Consider the following 21993-nt stretch of genomic DNA (forward strand, 5'->3'; position numbering starts at 1 on the left):
TGTATTGTAATGTCTACCAGTTGATCCAGTATTGCAGATTGGTCTCATTGGATGGATGAAATGGGCTGACAAGGAATTCCATCTGTGTCAGTTACAAACCATTTCTTAAAGGAAGTAACAAAGGATTTCCTCTTTTATGGCCCTTCTGAGGGTTAAGGAATGGAGAACCATTTCTCTTTGTACATCCTTTAGCCAGCAAAGTCATTTTGGACAGAGATGGGAGGAGCCTTCTCACCAGCCCTTTCTTCCCACCTCTGGAGAATGTGAGGTTGTTACTCTGTAAAACTACAAGAAACTCTTGACTCAAGGGCAGAACAAAGGCTGTTACACATATTTTGACACTAGGTTCATATTAGCACATATGCAACTAGATATTGCAGTATTATAAGAAAAAATGTGACTGCCAAAGCTTATGACAAGAAACTTGACGCAGAAGAGCATATATCTGTAGAGTGTTCCATTTATAGGAATGGTAACCACTGAAAAAATAGGTTTTGAGAGTTCTAAAATTTGTAGAAAAATGCCTTTATTAATAAAAATGAACCGGTGCAGTCAGTGAAAAAGCAAACGCTCATATGCCGGAAGTTAGCTAGCTGTGATCTTGCAGAAACTTGGCTCCCCAGCTGAGAGATGCAAATATGTTGTAAATTCACCTCTTAGCCTGCTGTATGCTATCTGCCACATATAGACAAACCCTGAAGCTACCTGCTACGTGTTACATTCACAAGGACGCTCAGCGCACAGGGGCTCTCCCCCATCTGCAAAAGCAGAGGAGCAGTGCTGGCAGGAGCCCCTGCGTCACACCTTGGGTATGGCCCTGCCTGGGACCGGACTATCCTGAAGGCATCCTCTAGCCAAGCCAGCTCTGTACATCCCTCCCTCTTTCCACATGCACACAAACCCCCAAGTCTTCTCCTGTGATGCTGTTGTACAGGAGCTCCATCTAGTGCCGGCATTATTTCTTAGTCTGAATCCCAAAGGCGACTGGATAAATAAAATGATAAGGAGGTGGCCAGTGTAGGAGGTTTAGTTTGCGTGTGGTAGCCCTGCTTTCCAGAATGCAAAGGGATCCTGCACAACACATGGAAAGGGAGATTGAAACTGATACTGCTTTTTTGCACTGTGCTGATATCATCCAGATGCAAAAGGAAATTCTTTTCTGTATTTATGCCATTAGGAACAGTTATTCATTTGTTGAATGATGGATAATGCAGACGGTTAAAAACATAGCACAGAAGCGTGGTAATACCCAGTGATGAACATTAATTCACAAGATACAGCTGACAGTTAAGCTCACCCTTTAATGCACAAGTACACTTTTAAAAAATCAGCAGGTTGAGGGACTGGTGGGATGGGACTGGGATGTGTATGAAAAAAGATGATTCTTTACTATTTATTATTTCCATAAAAGTAATATCTTCACTACAGACAGTATATATCACTAGACAAAAGGAAGGGTATGTCATGAAAAGGAGGATGCAGAGAGATGATTGTTGAGAAAAGAGCAGGGTAGATTTGCTAAACAGCACTAGTAATGTTTGCTGTCAAATTTGTCCCAGCAGGCTTGGTTGCAACGGTGATTTCGTAGCAATTTCTGTCAGAGAAGTCAGAGTTAAACTGATTCGCCCATTAGAATCAAGCGGAAAGAGTTTTCTTTAGAGAAAAGAATGATTTCCTTCTCTAATGGACTCACAACTGCAAGTTATACAGGCGAAAGAAAAACAAATGATTACTGGCATTAGATAAATAGCTGTTGGTTTATTTACTTATATTCAAAATGAATTATTGATATTTGAAGTAGCCTATATTTTGAAAGCCTTGACTGCAGTCATCTAAATGCTGGCTGTAACTGTTGATGTGCAACAAATGACTGTTGGAAATACTTTCTCTATTTCAAATCAATAGAAGGGCTTTTAATGCCTCAAAAATAATTAAAAAAATAGTGATGTGATCACTAACACATATGTGAGCATTCAACCAGAATACAAAGATAAGAATATTTGATTATTTTGATCAGTTGTGCTGTCTTTATTATTAAAATAGTTACTAGGAACATTGTAAGCAGATGCCATTCTCAGCTGCTTCTGTGGATTATTGAGACATTCATGCACAGGCCTGCCGTTCATATTCTTTATACAAGCATTTAACCAATGAGAAGTTGTTATACTTATATTGTGACTTTAATGTATCATAAAATGGTTTATTGTGACTGACTTAGTTGCTGAAGTGTAGATACGGAGCTGTAAAGTTCAGATTAGTTGGGCTAGTAATGGTTAGTTGTCCACCAAGGGCAATGCTTATTTTGAGTCTGTTTATCTTAACTCTGGAAATTTTTCTGCCAAAATCTGTCAGCAGCTAAAGGTTGGCACATAAAATACCTGTCCTTTTTTTGTTGGGGAGAGGACAGAAAAAAGTAGATAATTTACTGGGGGTGAGAGAGGAAGGAACAGCAGCCAGATAATCACTTTTCCAATCTCCAGGCCCGTTTGCTTCCCTTCTGAATTCTTATTTGTGGTTCTCTTCTGAAAAACAGAAGAAAAATTGGTTTAAAAAAAAAAAAAGGTTTTGTGAAATTTCATATCCGTGATATGTCACTTGTTTCCTTCTCAGGTTTACTCATTTGATGCTACTTTCCCCCTAGCCCTAGCAGCTGTGGAAATTAAAGCCAGGCTCTATTAATTTATATACGTTTACTTCATTCTCTGCTGGCAGTCCCAGATTTTGTAGGCTGATCAACATCCTCATTAACACTTTTGGCCACTCCAGTCTCCTAGCAGAAGAATAGATGTACCCTGCAAATTTCGCTGGAGATTGCACAGGAGATAGATCTATCTTGACCACTAGAGCCAGTGGTTAAGACTCAGAACTAGAAAGCAAAATATAACTTTTTTTAAACAATGAACAAATTTTGTTCATTTTTCACTCATTATGTTGTGCCTCAGCAGCTGCTGATTTTTGCAAATGTGTTCATTTGCTGTGGAGAGCCCAGCTACCAGGTAAACAAATGCTTACCCCTATTCTGTTCAGTGAGTCAGCTTTTGAAAGATAGTGCTTTTATCACTATAATATTCTTACCTTCTCACTTGTAAGAAAGTCTCTGATGGCAGCAACTCCTGTGGTGGAAATGACTGTATTTGTGTAGAAGAAATGCTTTGATCTTCAGAATAAGCAGAGTTCAATAGTTTTGCTTATTAGTATTAACATAACTGGTACCTAAAAGCAGGGAACAAAGCTGATAGAACAGATTGCTCCCTATACACAGTTGTTACGTCTCTTATTCTGTAGCAGGTGTTAGGTTAGGTATTTTGGCCAAGACTTGATATAATTTCACCTGAAGATTAAACTACCGTTACAAAGAAAGCCTGTTGCTTTTTCTCCTCTCACTGCTCCCAAACCTATCCTATAAATACAGGAGACCTACAAACTGTATTTCATGAATATTCCCTGAGGGGTGATAGTAGGGTATGAGAAGCTTCTAAGCAGATACAGAAGTATAAATATTTTGGAAAGGTCACATCTTTTCTTTTAAATTACTTAAATTGTTTATGTTTCATTTTCATATTTAGAGTGTTTTATTTCTATAGAAAGCTAAAAGAAATGCTCTAATTTAAATTCAGGAAAGTTATTTCCCTGAAAACAGCAGAGAGTCACTCATCAAACTAGTTTTATACAACTTAAAAATATATTTATATAATACCGTTTGGTAGCACAACTTGGAATTGAACTGAAAACCTTAAAATTGAGGAAGTAGGAGCCTTCTGTTGTGGAGGGCTATGTCTTACCACTGTACTCTGTTTACTTCTAAGTGCTTGGGCAAACTCAATGAAAGATTTCAGCCAGAAGAAATTGCATAAGAATATCTCCATACCCTCCAGCATTCCTAGCTTGGGGTGTATTTTATCACAAGGACCATTTCCTCCTTTTACGTACTTATTTCTTCATCTCACAGTGCCACAGAACATCTTATCATATTCTCTAGCTGGTGGAGCAGCACGTTTAGTAGTTGAAGCCACAGGCACTGAGGGACCATGGCTATGTTAGAATAGATAACAAACAGTTATATAGTTTTACCAGTACTGTTATTATTGGAAAATTACAACATGGCATTTCTAAGCAGACACCAGACACGTGAATATTCTTACGGTACTGTGCTCTTTCTTGCTTTCTGTTTCTCTGAATTCACTATTCACCACCGCACGGTGGCCTACTTTGGAAAGGAGGGCAGGAGTGGCTATCCATGAGTCCCGGCCTGCCAGCCGCTGGTTCAAGCTGTTGGATCCTCTTCCATTTCCTGTGCATGTGTTCTCCTTACCGAGACATTATGGAAGAGGTGCTTCATAATAATGTATGTTATACACACACACGTATGTATGGACCCTCATAAATATATGAAGACTCCCCACTTTCTTCTCCTTCAGAAACACTTTTGAATGAAAGTAGCCAGAGCTGCTGCTGTTTTCTGCTGCACTGAGTGATCTCGGAGCGCATGGCAGTGGACCCTGAGCATGCAAGCCTGGAAGATGTGCGCAGGCAGGCCAGCGTGGTGACCTTCACACAATTCGAGGATGAAATAACACAGTCAGTGTAGAGTTTCTCTGGGCTCGTGCAGTGCTTGGGGTGAGAAGCATTAACCTCTGTGGCTGGCAGGTCCTGCTGCGGTTAGGAGAGGGTTTGTAGATGGCGCGTGGGGACTCTGGCACTTCCTGTCCACTTTATTTCCTCCCTGCTTTTGTAACTGGGTTTCAGTGGCTGATCCTGGAAGACAGCGTAGTAGGTGCCCAGTGGTGCAAAGCTGGCTCCGTCATGCCTTGAATCTCAGCAGCAGTGTGGCAAAGGCTAAAGAGCTTGGGCAGACTGCTGGTCCCCTGCCCCGTACCTGCTGCCTGGCTGAGTCTCATCCCTGGCTCGATCTCAGCAACCGAGTTTGGCCCAGCTATGGGCTACATTGGCATTTGTAAGCGTAGAGACCTGTAAGGGAATTAACAACATTGCTATGAGTGACATACAACTGGAAACATGTAAACACCAGAAGAAACAGCAAAACAAGAGTTAAAAGGATGGCCTGTGTAGATAACTCAGATCGCAGTTCCCAGTTACAAAATTAAGGTACATGTTGATTCTGTGAAGCCCAAAGGTCAGTGTGCTAATAAGGCCACAGCACAGACATCGCATCAGCAGAGGTCTCTGCACCCTAACGAGAGGAGGATGACAAGAAGGGAAGGGTACCACACATCACATTTGCCATTTCCTTCCCTGTTAACTCACTGGAATAAGAGACAGTATGCATAAAGGTGAGCATATTCTGGGTGTATCTTTCAAACAAGGAAAAAGAAACAGTGAGCAGCACCTTACCTGAGGCTGATGTGGGCAAGTCTCTTAAACAAAAGACTGCTTCCTAACAGCTGTGGACCTGAAAGAGTGTAAAAAGCCCTTTTGTAAAAAGAGTGTAAAAACCAATTTGTTGCCAAGGAGAAGAAGAACCCTAGAGGTATGATGAGGACTTGATAGCCAGTGTCCCTGTTCTCCCTGTTGCAAAAAAGCGATCCTGGCTAGACCTCTTGAACACAGATACCTTTGTGCTTGTGAATTTGTGGGTGTGAGAGCGCAAATGAATGAAAGCAATGAGAGAATGAGTGTGAGTGGGTAAAATCAACTTGCATGGAGTTTTCTGTGCAATGAAATCACCTTTGCCTTTTTTAAGAGCTTGCGCTGACTTTTGATCCATTAATTTCCTGTAGAAGAAGGCAGTATTGTATTCCTCCAAGCCCAGTCTGCCACAGCTGATCTGTGATTTATTTTCATTGCTAATGGTCATTCAAAACAAGAATATACTTTATGTCATGCAACCTTAATGTCTAGGAGCCTAATCATGGTGTGGGATAATGACCAAGAAACTTCAGGAGGGCGAATGTACATAGTTAGCAGTCAAAACACTTACCCGGTACAGGCTGAACCTCTAGAATTCTCAGTTTTTCATAACCCTCAGGCCACTGGCAACCTGCATCTTGTTTCCAATTACTGCATCACAGTGAGCAGTGTAAAACAGCGAAAAGTAATATGAAAATGTAATGCTCTTAATTGGGGCTCACAGGAACAAAGCTCAGTGATTTGTTGTGTCCTTCACCTAGTGCAATGCTCCCCATGCTGTACTTTCAGGAAGAAATGTACAGATTTTTTAATAAAAGTAAATAGTAGATAATGTCTCAGATGGTAATCCTATAAATGAATGTCTGTCCTGGTTTATAACTTGAAATTGAATTTCTTGCAATCTCCTCACTGCAATTCATTGCTGTATACAAGAGTCTCATGCCTCAGACCCAGCTTGTCTCTAAGTGACTTATTTCCATGGCTAATTTGTAAAGAACTATTTGTTCCTCTAATGCAATTTGCAGAGGGTTTTTATGTCATCTTTCAGTGCTGTTTAGAGAGAAGGCCAGCTTTGTTCCTTGTTATGCTTGAAATGTTGGGGGAGAAAATTAAGTCTCTCACTGCCTTTGACTTCTGTAGAGTTCCGTGGCCTGGTACCAGCTCAAGCTCCTGAATGTTTTTTGGGACAGATTCTACTTAGATGTAGAATTCCTGAACTAAATTTTGTTGTAATTTTAGAAAACATTACTCATTTGAAATTCATGTATGCAGTCTAGCCAGTCACAAATGTTACTGCAAAATAAGAATGAAATGCTGGTTTAAGGCTTTGTAAGTAACTTTAAAAGTATTATTTTCTTCTTTTTATAACTTTTGTGAACTTTTTATTTTGTTTTCTGGTGATTAAGATTATGGAGTCTTTTTCCTCAGCCATGAGTCTAAAGTATTTATTTATTTATTCTTAAAGCTGAGCTCTCACTAATTCACATAACCGCAACAGATATGGTGTGGAACAGAACTGGGACTGGGATTTCTGACAAAGGCCACAACAGTGAAATGTATATGACATTAAGAAAACTCTGATATGCAAAGATAGGAGGCACAAAGAAAGATAAGAAACTTTATACTACTTTATCTAAATAGGATTACAAGATCATTTCACAGTCCACAGAGTATGCACTAACTTCTTGAGAAACTACTCAAATTAACCATCACAACCTTTTCAGGACAAAGAAAAAAAAATGCATGGAAGCCTGTCCTCAAGAGTAAGCCTAGAACCTAGAAAGCCTCTCAGGAGCGCTGCTGAAGCTTAAGAATTGTTTTAGGCACTTGATGCTTTTTGTACACTTTCACCGGTTCCTGCCCTCTCTTTCCTCACCTAGACAGGGAATAAGCGTGAAGAAAAATCCTGTGCTGCAGGAGCGCAGTCCCTATGCTCAAATTGGCAGTATGGTCCCGGGAGGCGCTGCCTTAAACCGAGTAAAATGCTGAGCTCTGCGCTTAACTCCTGATGTTCAGTGGTGAGCTCCTAGTTTCTCCTGATAGCTCATTCACTATCTGTCATGTATCTATCTGGTTTATATTTTTTTACTTCTACCTAGTGTCAAACCCATTTTTGCCTTTGTTAGTAAATTATGTCAGTTCAGTCCAACAAATTAAGCCTGTGTATCTGCTAAAATTAACCTCGTCACAGTGATATCTTCCCAGAGTTCAGCTATTCAACTGATAAAGGAATCAGACTGGAAATTTTTCTTTCTTAAATTGAAAGACTGAAGATATTCTTAGCAAATAGAAGCTGTAGAGAGTTATCAGGGCTCATAATCTACCACAGTGTTGGAATAGGGTTATTTCTTGATGTGCATCTTATATTAATTTTGTCCAGTCTTCCAGGTCCTCCAGGTCATCCATTAGCAAGGTTGGCTGGAGCTACAGTGTCGGGGTGCAGAGGGTCAGGGCACATCTCATAACTTTGTGTGTGCACTGTGCAAGGTCACACTGAGTAGACAGAGAGATGGATGCCATAGCCTCTGCTGTCTCTGTTTCTCCCCAATGTGGGTAAATAGTTGCTTTTATTACTCCCACCCAATTCATTTGAATGAATTTCACTGTTGGAAAAAGCTACCTATTTTTATTTTTGATTCTTAATTGTGTCCTAGTCTGCCTTCCAAAGCGCCAGCTTCATTCCTTCAAAGAATGCATGAAATTCATTCTATTCTTTTAGACTATTCTTTTAATTTTTTAGTATCTTTTATGAACTGTCCCTTTAGTGCTTTCCTCTTTTCCACTTGTTTTGAAAAGCACTAGAAATCAATGTAGCCTGGTATTAATTTCAATGCTGTTAAAAAGTTCAGGAATAGAACAAACCGTAAGTCTTACTATGACAAAGAGAAATAAGATAGATATTGATTTTTTGGGGAACTCCTGTGGTTTGGGATTCCATATATCACAGTTTTTGTCTCCGAGAGAAAAATGTAGTATGTGTCATGTCAGTGGAACTCAACAATAAAAGGTGAGTAAAGATGAAATGGTTCTTGCCAAGATGTGCAATTAAGAGTCTGCAGTCTTCCTCCGTGTAGAGAAGAAAAATTATTTGCTGTAGTTTAAAGGACAACGCGTGAGAGTTTTTGTGTTTTTGTCTGATTGCTGATACTTGATTAATTCTTGACTGACACTGGTCAATGCGTTTTAATAACTGAGTATTAATTCTATGTCAGTTAAAGGTAGAAGTTTTGTTTGGCTCAAAGCAAGCAAACTTGTATTCATGGCCTGTAATTACCTCCAGATCCGCTCTGTAAAGGCATTTGTCATAAATACCAGCATGAAAAAAAGCTGAACATTCTTTTTGCCATTTGCCAGTAGATAAAAGTGTGAGGAAATGTAAAGGAGTACCGTAAATCATGACAATATAAATCACGAGAAGCTACTGGGTAATAGGGCAGCCACAGGGACAAGCAGCAAAGCGGGCAGCCAGATTTTACCTGAGAGCCAGCATACATCCAGGAAGGAGGATCCTGAGCTAGGGAAGTCTGAGTGCCCTATGCGGATTTTCTAGGCAACTCTGTACCCACAACACTGTAGAATACTCTTGGCAAAAAGACCTCTCATCTGCTTGTTAAAATGGGGTCCTTGCGCCCTCAGTTGCCATCAGAGGTAAAGCAAGAATAATGTAACATAGCAGTAGAGCACTCAGCTGCGAGGGGAGAGATTTCTTGTTCCCAAGATTATTTTGTATTAGTTCAGGATGATCTAATCTGAAATGCATAAACAGATCTAGATCACCTTACTGGGGCCTACGTTCCAAATATAAGATCTAGATTTTACCATATGAGCTAATGTTTTTGATCCAGTAGATTCTTTAGGTAGATTCTTTGTTCCTGAGTCTGTAATTGAGAACCCAGTATTTTTTCCTTCTGTCTCAAGATATACGTTTAGTGCAGGAATTATGGCCAAAGGCTTGCCAAAGGTGTGCATTCATATGTTTTGTGGGAAATCAGATTAGATGAGAAATGATCACAAAGTCTCCACTGCCTCTAAAATAGATAGTCTAGCCTTAAATAGGTTTAAAGGTGGCATCCTAAATTGTGTAATTCAGATGAATTCAGTGGAGCTTCATCATTTTACTGCGGTAAGTGTACCCACTTTGTAGGTCTCAATTCCTAGTTACATAGAGAACAGAACCTAGGGGCTCTTGCAATAGAAGGTATGTTTTCTTCATCAAAAGTTGCCTTTTTCTCACTCCTCCTTGCCTTTTCCTCCCTCTTCTCTTCCCCGGAGACATAAGTAGTTCTATTTCAGCAAGCAGTGCTTGCGCTCCCGTTGGGTCTTTTACCAACACCAGCTCTGCACAAAGTGACTACAAATTGTTGTCAGAATGGCAGGAACAGTTGTGCCTGTGTTCAGGTCCCCAGGAAATGAGTGCCTGAATCTCAGGGGAAGGAGAATCGAAGTTCTGTGTCAGTAGATGATCTTGCACTGCTCCCGGGGTGTGTAGGGGAGGGAGGAGGCTGTTTTGGCCAGGGACAGGATGAACCAGCACTGTCCTCTGGTGAGTTTCTGACTCACCTCCATCCCACACGTGGGAGGGAACTGCAGGAGAAACTAAGAGTCCAAAGGGGGGAAAAATGGATTGCAGCTGTGGATTCCCCTGAAGATCAGATATTTTGTTTTCAGATTTGCAGGAAGGAGGTGCCACTCACTCAGAGAATTTGGCAGGGTAGGTCTCATAGTAGTAATAGCAAGGATGAGGAAGAAATTTTCCTGGAAAGAGCAAATTGGTGTAGATCCGTTCAGGTTTTTCATCTTACAGGCCTGAAAGGAGGGGTCTGGACCCCACTAGAAAAGGTGATCTTAAATTTCTTGTAACAAGTACCTTCTGCAATAAGTCCCAGGAAGTGGTATCCAGTGTTGTGTGGCCAAGGACTAGCTGTAAGGAGAAGGAAAACCTGAAAGAGAGCTGCAAAACACTGAATCATGACTGAGAACCAGTGATGCAAATCCACAAACATTTGTAAAGGGGGTGAGGTCCTTGAACCTTGGAAAAGAGAGTTGAAATGTCTTGCAGAAAATCTTTTGCTGGAGAGTACAGGTGGTTCCCAGTGCCTATGCCTCAGTGCTAAATCAATACTTGCCAGATGATGTGACATATATGTAAATAAAATTGTGACTGCCAGTATCAAACTCATGGCAAGAGTTGTCTGTTGTTGCCCTATTCATGTGGTCAGAGCTGAAGATAATATATCTGGCTGATAGAACAGCAGTGCAAACATTTCTTTCATTTTTGGGCTCCCAATTCTGAAAATATAGGTTTTTGAATGTCTACATGTTAATGCAATATTGGAAAATGCTCATGGAACTCAAAGATTGAATATTTCTTAGGGAGGAAATCTTTCAACAGTTTATGAGTTCATGTGGAAAATGGATTTCTCCTGTGTAACAATAAAACGGCTAACTTTGAAAACCTGCCTGGAAGAGAAATAGCTCTCAAGCAGGAAAGTCTTCCAGTAAGTTAAATATGAGATGCTGGACAGAGTAACAGGGTCCAGCATGGATTTAAATGTAGAGAATAACAGAAATAGTTTTCATTGTTGCTTCAAATAATGTAATAACCAGAAAAGTGTCTAGCTTCTTGGGGTTTAAAACCGATGCCAGGTAAAATAATGAAAGTAAAGATTTACATTGCTTGGTTTGTTGCAGGCATTGTGTCCCTGATCTCCCTGGCCGTCCTGTCCTATGAGCGATACAGCACTCTCACCCTGTGCAACAAACGCAACGCTGACTATCGGAAAGCCTTGGTGGCAGTTGGCGGTTCATGGATGTATTCCCTGATCTGGACTGTGCCCCCTCTTATCGGATGGAGCAGTTATGGGATAGAAGGTGCAGGTACCAGCTGTTCAGTACGCTGGTCCTCTGAGTCAGCCAAGTCCACATCCTACATCATCTGTCTCTTCATATTCTGCTTGGTCATTCCTGTAATGGTGATGATATACTGCTATGGCCGTCTTCTTTACGCTGTTAAACAGGTAAGCCGCTGCACGTTGCCGATAATGCAGACTGAGCTGAGACAAGTGCTGCTTGTCTCTGTTACCTAGACCAAATGAAAGACCACAGAAAGCCTGAAGGAAGAGCAGGAAAAAGTGGGGATGGTATCTTCACCAAGCTTTCTCATGCTCCTGACACCCCAGTCAAAACAACAAGTTATCATCCAAATAGACACTGGCTTTGTGATGTGGAAATAGTGTGTTGTAAGCAAGCCAGTATATCTGGGTGAAGATTAAATTAGTAATAAAGCAAACACCACTAACCAACCGACATGTTTACCTGTCTATAAACAAGACATGCATGCTCTCATTTCTTTCTGTTTCTAAGTCATAACATTTTAGTAGTTTCTGCTTCTTAATCTGTGGAGACCGAATTTTGCAGTAATGCAATTCTGCCACAGTTTGCAGAGTCATCCCAAGGATCAGCTTCTCCTTGTAATTCTAGGCCACATTTAAAAGTTTCCTTAAATTGATTAAAACAATACTAAGACACTCCTCTAACTGGTTTAAGGTATACTGCAGATATTCCAAAATGAATGTTCAAAAAGACCCTACCAGGCATGGGGGATTGTGAAGTTTTAGTACTCTTGAGACAGTAATGCAATGACTTGGTGATGAATAATGAGAAAGGAATAGATTTTCTCTAAAAAATAATTCTTTAGAAAGTTCAGATGAATTAACTAAGGTGTTAAATGCAAAGAAACAAAAGAAAAACCCAGACCCAGTAAATCCCTAATAGAGACTCTCATTCAGAATTAAAGTGGATATAGTTCACTTCTGATTAGTCATAAGGAATTAAGGTCAAGCCTTTTCCATAATTTGTCAAAACTTTCTGAACACTTGAAGCCCAAGTGGGAAGCCTTTGCCTGGTTGAATGCTGGGCAGGCCAGTAAAATGCCTTTGATAAATCACACATTAATACTCATCTTGATGCTGTGAAATAGTAATATGGAAAAATTTTCCCTTGATTGCAAACCAAGTGAAGCTGCAGATTATATCCAGTCCCTGGGCAGCAATATCCCTTACCATGGCCTTTAAGAAAGGGGTAGGATCCTAGAACATATATGAATAATCATGTGCATAAACTACATATTTCATATTCTTTTTTCTCTTCTTTCCCTTAGTCCTCACTGCCAACAGTCATGATGGCAACATACAAATACTTACGTGAATAAAATGTTTGTAGCATGTGCTTTATTTTGTAGTTGTAAATGTAGACTTATGTTATTTTAATCACGTTTTCTGAAATGCAATTTTATTAAAATTAGTAATCTCACAAATCTGCCTGATGGGTATCAAGGTAGTGTGGCAAAAATACTGAGGGGACAAAAGTACTGCGGGGACGAAAAGATATGTGCATCTATAGCCATTTTATATTTTGACATGACACATATTTAGACATCTCTCTTATTTGTGGTAACTAGGTTTACTGATGAACTGGCTATATAAAGGCAAAAAAGGGAGAAAGACTAGCATTACCCACAACCCTCTCTCCTCCTTCTTCCGCGTGCTTTCCAGAGTGATCAAGAGGTCTCTGGGACACTGAGGTTAGGGATCTCTGAGAAATATTGTAAATGGTGGTAGTGGAAAAGAATCAAACGTATATCTTGCGTAATCTGTTGGAAGGGCAGGTCTTAGGGAACTGAGGTTTATTAAATACAAAAGAACTCCAGTGAGGATCGTATTATATCTCTTCACTGAAGTTGTACAGAAGCAGGGCTATAACAGCAGCGTGAGCATTTGTGAAGTCCTGAATAGCTAAACCCTTAATTTTTGCACAACATAATGTTTTCTTGGTGTTTCCAAAAGATTTCTGTGATAAGTTATATTTCAGCTATAAGATTCTCAATAAGAAAACTCAGTATCATACCACAATCCTGAAATCTTGCATTTGCTGTGACATATATCTAAATTTCCAAAGATTATATCATTATGCACTCACTTGAATACATTTTTTTTCTTCAATTTGAGGTCCTCTAACTCTTCTGTAATAAATAAAGTAGATTGTGAAATGCTAAAGTAGACTATATTTCAAACTAGAAGAACAGATGAGGAATGGGCAAATTAAAATATAATAATTCTTACAAACCTACAGAGATTAGGTACAGTAATACAAAGAAGGTAGAGAGGTTAGCACATACATTGTAATGTTGTTACCACTGGGCAAAAAAGCTTGCAACAAGACTATATTCTTGTCTCATAGATTAAAAAGAGAGTCTTTCTGTGACCCTCTCTGTAGCATATTAGAAAAAACGTGAGAACATTGCAAACCTAATAAACACATTATCTCAGCTTCAGCTGCTATCTAAATTTTCAAAAATATGCATTTCATATGTTTGCAAGATATATAGGAGTTTGTATGTTACAGCATTGTAGTGTTTATGGTTTGCACCTTGAGCACAAGAGTGCGGGAGTTATGCCATTACTAATACTGCAATGTAAATTAATTGAGGTAGAAGAAATGTCTGAATAGTTTTGGGATAGTTAATGCAAGAATTGGCATTGTGCCTGCATTTTCTCTTTGCAGGGGCTGTAATTATAGGTCTGCTTTTCTCTTTCTCTTCTCTAAATTTAGTCAGGCGCTGTAGCATTCTGTCACTCTAGGCATTAATAGCTCCTACGAAATCATCTGCAATCCGTGCAGTGGTAAAAGGCACAAGAATTTCAGTAATACAGACTTTATAAAAGATCTTTTTTCAAGGGAATTACAAGTCAATGGCATCCTTGTATGAATAATGTTAACAGCAAATGTAAATGCCATTATACATTATTACAACATGACTGCACTGTTTTCTCCGAGTTCTTGAATTTATCACGTTTGAAGACCCTTAGGAACTGCTCAAGTATTTTCTTTTAGGACATGGCATTTTTTTCAAGAGAGGCCTTATCTGGATGGCTGAGTCTGGTTCTGCAGATGGTCTTTGCGGCTGTCCTTGTGCAGTGTGCTTGGAGCAGTTAAGCTCAGTCTAGCCTGAGAGATGGGGCTGGATGCACCAGTCACAGCCCTGGGAAGTGCTAGGGTGGATGAGCTCCGGACGGTGAGAGCATTTTGGAGATACTAAGCAAAGTAACGCTCAAAAATGGAGAGCCAAGGGAAAAAACTATGGTTTCCGAAGCTTGTAGGGATCTTGGCAGTGCATCAGATTTTAAGACATAAAGAAACACAAATATTTTATTAGACCTTTCTTCTGAGTGCACATTTTTACTCATGCTAATCTTGTATTCAGATTGTATGAGGCCTGTTGTTCCATTGCTGCAGATATTGAAATTCAGTTTCTTCTTTAAGTTCTTGTTTAGTGCAACGGATCTGATACCTGGAGAAGAAAGGGGCAAGATTTTCTACCTCACAAAATGTTATTCATATATATTCTGTTTATGTGCGTTCTAGAGAAGAAGAGGAAGAAACTGAGAATGGCCTATTTCTCATATTACAATTAGATTTTTTTAGTGTTTGGCTTAAGAAAGTTCTCAGTGACTCCACCAAAGTGTTACCCCTGGTAAAATGTTCTTTATAAAATCAATGTCAGTTGTTTATACTTTGAAAAGTGGGCTCCCAAACGTGGAATTACAGAGATTAGCATTGTGATCACTGTAGCACAGAAGGCACAATATGATTAAAATTCTCCACTGAGGGACCCAGAGAACTCATATGAAGTTAATGAAAGTTAGTAAAACATTTGAAAGAGATCTCTTCAGTCTGCATTGTCTCCCACTTACATACAAAAATCCTGCCCAAGGACGAGAGAGTCCCAGAACATTATTCCAAGAAAAGTTTTCAGGCTGGTTTTGTGGAAAGTCTCATCTCGGCTCTTCTCATTGCCAGTCTCTTTCATCAAAAGTTATGCCTGAACAAAGCTGAAAAGATCTTCATGGAATGTAACCAGGACATTGAAAACAATAGGAAGGATTGTGAACAGAGTACAAAGACTTAAATCAAACGCGTAGCGTAACGCACATCTGCGCATGTAGTTCTTGCGCACTGTAACAGACTGCTAAAAGTGAGCGAAGGGCCACTGTCATTTTAGAGCTGAATGAAACAAGGCCATCTACTGCAATATTCAATTTAGTTTCATTTTGTCTTCAAATATCAAGATTCTCTTTTGTTTTTGAGGCACATTAGATCTTTTTTGCCCCTTTTCACAGAGAAGCTGTAACCTCTCGTAAAGATAGGGTTCTGGAGTAGATGGACTTGTGGCCTGACCTGGTATTGCTACTTTTATGTGAGGGTTTTTTTCTTCTCACTTGGTAACAGTAAGGAAAAATTAGATATGAAAATATTTATTACATGCTTTCATACCATTACCCTATTTCTTCTTCAGATTTTTCCACAGGAGGAAAAGTTGAAATTATACCATGTGAAACTTTGATTTTTTTGGCCAAAAAACCTGAAAAAATTTAAATGAAAATATCAAGAGTAGCCCAGCTGAGTGAGAAGTTAGCCTTAACAATATACCTTATCCTCCATTCTGTGGTGTGCTTTCTAATACTTAATTCATCAGAAACTGCAAATTTAACCAGTGACCAAAAAGAGAGTTCAGGGTTTCCCGGTACAGCAACTTCTTATGTTTTTTCTGAAAAGTGCCACTAGATTTCTAACTTCCAAGCATCTTAGGAGAACCAGATCATCTTTTATTTTACCATCCCCTGGCCTTTCTTGATGTTGTCACCTTGTAATGGAACAGGGAGGGTCAGGTTATGCTCTACAAAGCTGCTTTGTTCTACAGTGCTTACTCCTCTTCCAGATATTAAATTGCTAAATTTATTGGAAAAAAAAAAAGTAATTATGTCTCTTGATTTGATTAAGGCATAAAGCCCCAGAATGGAATTATGACTCAATTACAAACCTAAAAAACTCATATTGAATTTCATGGGGTGAGGTTTCAACTTTGCTGTATTTTTTAAAGCATCCAATATAAATAACAGTGGTGGTTTTGAAATCACCCTGTGCCCACTAAGAATGTTAAGGAGAAAAAAGGAAAGAAGAGATGTAGACTTTTGATTTCTAATTCCTTAATCCTGTTTTATGTCTATATTATTTGGAAAAGGTTAAAAATATCTGTAAAAGAAATTATTGCATCGTTGTTCTTTCAAGTAGTCAGGAAAGGATTATAAAGTGGAAAGATCATTCCTGCGAATTTTTCCAGTTCTCAAGCTCATTTAGAAGTGATTATTTTTAGGAAGATGATACATTAGGACAGAATGCTGAATGATTTAAACTGAGAAGAAATTATCTTCAGATAATACAAAGAGTAGAAGGGAAAAGTAACAATTGTTCCATCATTCCTTCATATGCTTCATATATCTATTTATAGAGAAACTTGATTTTCTGAAACTTTATCAAAAATTGATGGCACTGCAGTGATAACTTCCCTGAGAAAAGGTAGTGATGACTTACTTTGAGAAAACTAATAATGCAGTTATGTACCGTTAATTCTCTCTTCCAAAAGCTCTAACTAAAAACATCTTTGTAATCATAGGTCTTGTTTTGGAAGCACAGCTAGAAATCCTGCCAGTTATTTAATGAAAGAGGAAGTCCTAAGAAATCTAATTCAGGTAAAGATGATGTAGACTTGGTCACTTGGTTCCTAGAGGTCATCTTTTTCAAATGTGATTGTGAACATTTGGGGTTTGACTTAATTTCAAATATGTTTGAGCCTACTTGCATCTATGTTCAGACATCTATATTCAATTAGACAGCCATATCTGCTTATTTTTGACTGTATTTTCATAATTACGATTCCTTACCGTTGGTTCCTCATATATGCATTCTCTCCAAGCTTCTGATAGTATAGAGGAAGAATGATAAATAACTTTGCCTTTCCTTTTTAAAACTTGCTGTAAAGATAACACAATTACATATAAATTAGCAAGCCAAAAGAGATTCAGTTTTCATATAAATGGCTAGATTGTTTCTGTCACATTATCATGAGGCTATGGGAACTTAATTGAAATGTGCCTTATGTAAAGCTGAGAGAGCTGGAATAAATCTCAGCATAATGAATGAAAGCGGTCTGCTGGATTTTCAAATGTGATAAAAGTAATGTAATCACCTAGTTTATAGCGAGCATCATCAAGAAAATCATCAAAACCAAAATTTCTGAACTTCCTTCAGCTGGCACATAGCAGTCAATATTCAACATCTCCTTGCTGAGCAGTTGCTTGACCTTTGCCAAATTCTGCCTTGTAAGTCATTGCATAGCTTAAAGACAAAGCTGGTAACAGGCCACTCTGATTCTGTGATAACAACGCTTAGAACTTGCCTTTTTTGTCAGATTTGGGATTTTGGGTACTAAGCTTCAATTATGAACACAATTGAAATATGATAGTACATTCTCTCTGAATTTCTCAGTCACTTCTCAAGTGGAAAAGTTAAGCATCTGACATGACTTTTTTATTTAATATTTTTCTTTCAAAGAAGAGAAGCATTGAAATCCGTTAAGCTCCATGTAGTTCTTTGAAGATCTGGTTATTCTCAAGCCTTCTTGGCTTCTACCATGATGAAGCTTTTCAAAAGCCTGCAGGTGAGGTCATGTCTCAGACAACTATTTTGAAAACTGTTAAGAAAAAAGTCGTAGAAAGTCTTGGAACACCAAAAAAAAAAAAAAGAAGGGAGAACAAAAAATCATTGCCATTGCCATTTCTCCTAGAGAGTTAATGTTATTGTGTTGAATATTTAGAATCAGGTCACAATCTGTAAGTGGTCTTAGAGAAATGTAAACTCCTCTAGAGCATCAGCTTCTTTTCTTTTTAAAAATATTCTAAACGCTTCCATAGCCACTCTTGTTTTTCACAGGCCCTGAGTCCCCTTGCTTCCCTTCATTTCTTGTGTTCTGATGCCATTTTCTACACACACTGGTCTCCTCCTTTCTTCTTTCACTGAAGACATTTTGATAATTATTTTTCTCTGGCAGTTTGTAAATGTTCTGCGTACACACAGGTTTTGCAATGCTTTGTAAAGCTGATACTACTATTCTCACTCTGCAGAAGTAAATCGTCTAATATTGAGAAGTTAACTCTGAGAGCTCAAAGCACTTCAGGCATCTGTCTAGTCTAAGTTTTTTGTCTGTACTCCTTCTACAGTCAATAGAGAAAGACAGGCAACTCCAAGGATGTAATTTATTTAATCCCAAAATAGACAACTTTTGTCAAACAAAAGCGTGTAAGATGAATCCCACTAGTAGTAAACTGTATTACAGTTTATGTCCACTTTAAGCTGAAAAGTGGATACAATGTATCAATAATTTCTTAATAAAAAAGTGCCTGTTTTCAGTGATTTTCAAAACAACAGTACAGTATTTAAATGTTTATACCATTATGGTATTGTTATCCTATGCCTGCACATAATGTAAAATACAAATGTAACAATAACTTCTGAAACAAAATCTGTAGCATTCTGAAACTGAATTTTGGAATTTATTTCATGAGGACTTTAAAAATATTTGTTTTAATTTTCATTAACAGCAGCTTTCAGATGTCAAAAATCCAAATTTCAGACAGTTCTAGCCTTACATTTCTGTTCGAGGATACTGCAATGAAGCAAACATTGATTATCCCTTTTATCTGGTTCTTTTTCTATAATAAGCTTGCTAGCATATAAAGTTGCTTTGATTACCTCAGAGGAAGGTTTATTGGCATGGTTAATTTTAAAGGACTAACTTATCCTTGTATTCTTTCTTAACTGTTAGGGTTTTCCCAGAAGATGAATAGGTTGTAATATAGCTATAATAAGCATAATACAGCTAGTATGAGCATGAGTATCGCAAGCGTATAATATCGTTAGTATGAGCATTGATTTTTTAGGGTTTGCTGCTTCAGCCATAAAAAAAGGTTTCAGTTTTGTGCGCCACATTAATACCACTTTTCATTGAAGGAGTCTGCCTCGTGGGCACAAAATCCAGCGTTTTCTACAGTACCTGAGAAAAATGTGAAATCCTGAGAAATAAAGGAGATGGTTAACATTTTTTTCTCTGTGTATAGCTGCAAGGCACATAAGTTCAGCTCAGTTGTTAAGGGAGAGAAGATAAGGTGAGTCTATTCAATGTGAAATACCTTCCAAAGTGTTTAGAGACTTCAGCTGCTGTCAGGTCTTGTATACACACACGTCCAGCTCCTGGATAATGGAAACATTCATTCAGAGATGTTCTGTGCATTTCTAATTAAAAAGTGTGGATTGACTGTTGAAGCATGCATGACCAGATTACTCTTCATTTTTTGAAGCCAGAGCATGTTGGAAACAAAACAGGAATGAGAAAGGACTATGATCTTGTTTCCCCTGTACTTACATAGGTGTAAATCATTAGTTAATTGTTTGTATTTAGTGGAGAAGTATCAATGAAAGGTTGCCATAAATCTGGTGCTATACAAATTCATTGTAAATTAAGCTAACGGCTGGGCTGAAAATAGGATTTCATTGGGTTTGCCATTTTTCATTCTATAATTAAAGTAGGGAGTAAAAAAGCTTGTCACAAGCTTCAGTAACAAACTAATGGAAATTTAAGATCACAGAATCACAGAATCACAGAATCACAGAATCACAGAATCGTTTAGGTTGGAAGGGACCTCTGGAGATCATCTAGTCCAACCTCCCTGCTCAAGCAGGGTCACCTAGAGCATATTGCCCAGGATCACATCCAGACGGGTTTTGAAAATCTCCAGGGAAGGAGACTCCACTACCCCTCTGGGCAACCTGTTCCAATGCTCTGTCACCCTCACAGTCAAGAAGTTTTTTCTCAGGTTTAGGTGGAACTTCCTGTGCTTCAGTTTCTGCCCGTTGCCTCTTGTCCTGTTGCTGGGCGCCACGGAGAAGAGACTGGCCTCATCCTCTTGACACTCCCCCTTCAGATACTTGTACACGTTGATGAGATCGCCTCTCAGTCTTCTCTTCTCCAGGCTGAACAGGCCCAGCTCTTGCAGTCTTTCTTCATAGGAGAGGTGCTCCAGCCCTCTAATCATCTTGGTAGCCCTCCGCTGGACTCTCTCCAGGAGTGCCATGTCTCTCTGCTTTAATCTAATTTAATTTAAGATCTGATGCTTTAATCTCTGGATGCATATTCTCCATAAAGAATAGGCTTAGATTTGACAGGTCTTTCAGTTAAGAGCGAATGGTGTACACCAATACCAAGCACTCACAATGTCGCAGTTCAGGAGATCATTTTGTAAAGATTTTTCATGATAGGTAAAAGCATAACTTTTTTTTTAAATCACTAGATATAAAAATTGGAAAGGTTAAATGTACAGAAAAGTGTTCTGTGGAGTAGAGAATGGTTTTTTGTTTACTGTCATTTCAGCACTAAGAATTGAGGCGCAGTTATTCAATCTCCTGTAGTATGGCTCCACGTAAGAGACTAAGCTGTGACCTTAGGCAGGGTCCCTGGCAACAGGCTTTGAGCAAAACAAATTATTCTGCAGGTAGCACTGTAGATATGTTTCCATGGGAAAAGCACTTTTGAGCAGCTACCTGCAATGTTGACGTAGAATGACTTCTTCCACCCTTATTCTCTAGGTTAGTCCTGTGTTACTTGTAACCACAGACAGGATTTGGCCATGGACTTTTGTAGTAACCGTTACCGTTCATTGGTACCTTGTGTTTGCTTTCCTTCCAGTATCTGGGAAATCCTGAAGCTTCAAGGTGCAGTGCCCAAAGACAGTATTCTTTCACATACATGAAAACAATTTTACCTGCAAACTTAATCATGCAGTAAAGAACAAAGTGGGTACAGTGTCCAAGGACGATGGAGAAAGGAGTCTGTGCCTGGGGCAGCCTTGACCATAACCCCTGCAGCAAATTACCTCTAATGCTTGCTGTCTTTCAAATAGTTGCTGAAGGCATCATTGTAAAGAATTCTAGGGCAAAACTGTGCCAAGGAGCCAAGCATGCTAACAGGTAAGCAGGCTGGATGATGAGGGGTTGAGAGCGTGATCTTACTTCATAGATATAGAAATAGAAATAGCTATTCATGCTTTTAGAATTCCGTGTCTTCCCTTTCCAGAGAGGTTTGATTTTAATCCAGTTTTAAGAAAATTGGAATTTTCTTGTCTTCCCTAAAGGCAGCTTCTTGTATGAAAGAGTTCTGTGTGTGCACATGAATTTCTAAGTTTCTGGCTTTTTTTCCTTGACCTCAGATAATTGTGAAAACTATTTTAAATACAGCTGGTTGGGAAATAGACTTTCTGATGTCCTCCCAGCTTGCAATTTTTGTTGGAGAGATTTCTTTTCTTGAAAAAAGGAAAAAAAAAATCTAAACTATATTATTTTTCACAGATTAGGAAATCAGTTTTCCTAACTGATTTTTTTCACATAATCCTCCACTAGGATGTTTAGATGTTATAAAATAAAACAGTCCCCTCTTGACCCTGAAACCACTCAAGGTCATGGTGCCCTATGACAGCAGTTGATTAGACAACATGACGTGACACGAGAAAGCCTGGAAGTTCTTGAGGCTGATGAGCTAAAATACTTGTTAATTCCAAGATCCTGAATACAGTAGCTCCATGAAATAACTGGGAACCAAAAGCCCAGGCATTTTAGATCTATTAGGCAAATTGTCAAGGAGCGAGAGAGAAGCCTAGAAAATTTCTTGGGTTCCACCAG

The 21993-nt window shown here is 38.9% G+C and overlaps 1 protein-coding gene across 1 annotated transcript in view; it reads left to right on the forward strand.

The window, feature by feature from the left end:
- Positions 1 to 21993, forward strand: part of LOC104138067 (parapinopsin) — a 91291-nt gene that overhangs the window by 18556 nt on the left and 50742 nt on the right. The window contains exon 3 of the mRNA XM_009665507.2: positions 11059 to 11384. Within this exon, the coding sequence (XP_009663802.2) occupies positions 11059 to 11384 (326 nt within the window). The remainder of the gene's footprint in view (positions 1 to 11058; positions 11385 to 21993) is intronic.

Source organism: Struthio camelus, chromosome 1 (genome assembly GCF_040807025.1).
Source record: "Struthio camelus isolate bStrCam1 chromosome 1, bStrCam1.hap1, whole genome shotgun sequence".
Classification (NCBI taxonomy): Eukaryota; Metazoa; Chordata; class Aves; order Struthioniformes; family Struthionidae; genus Struthio; species Struthio camelus.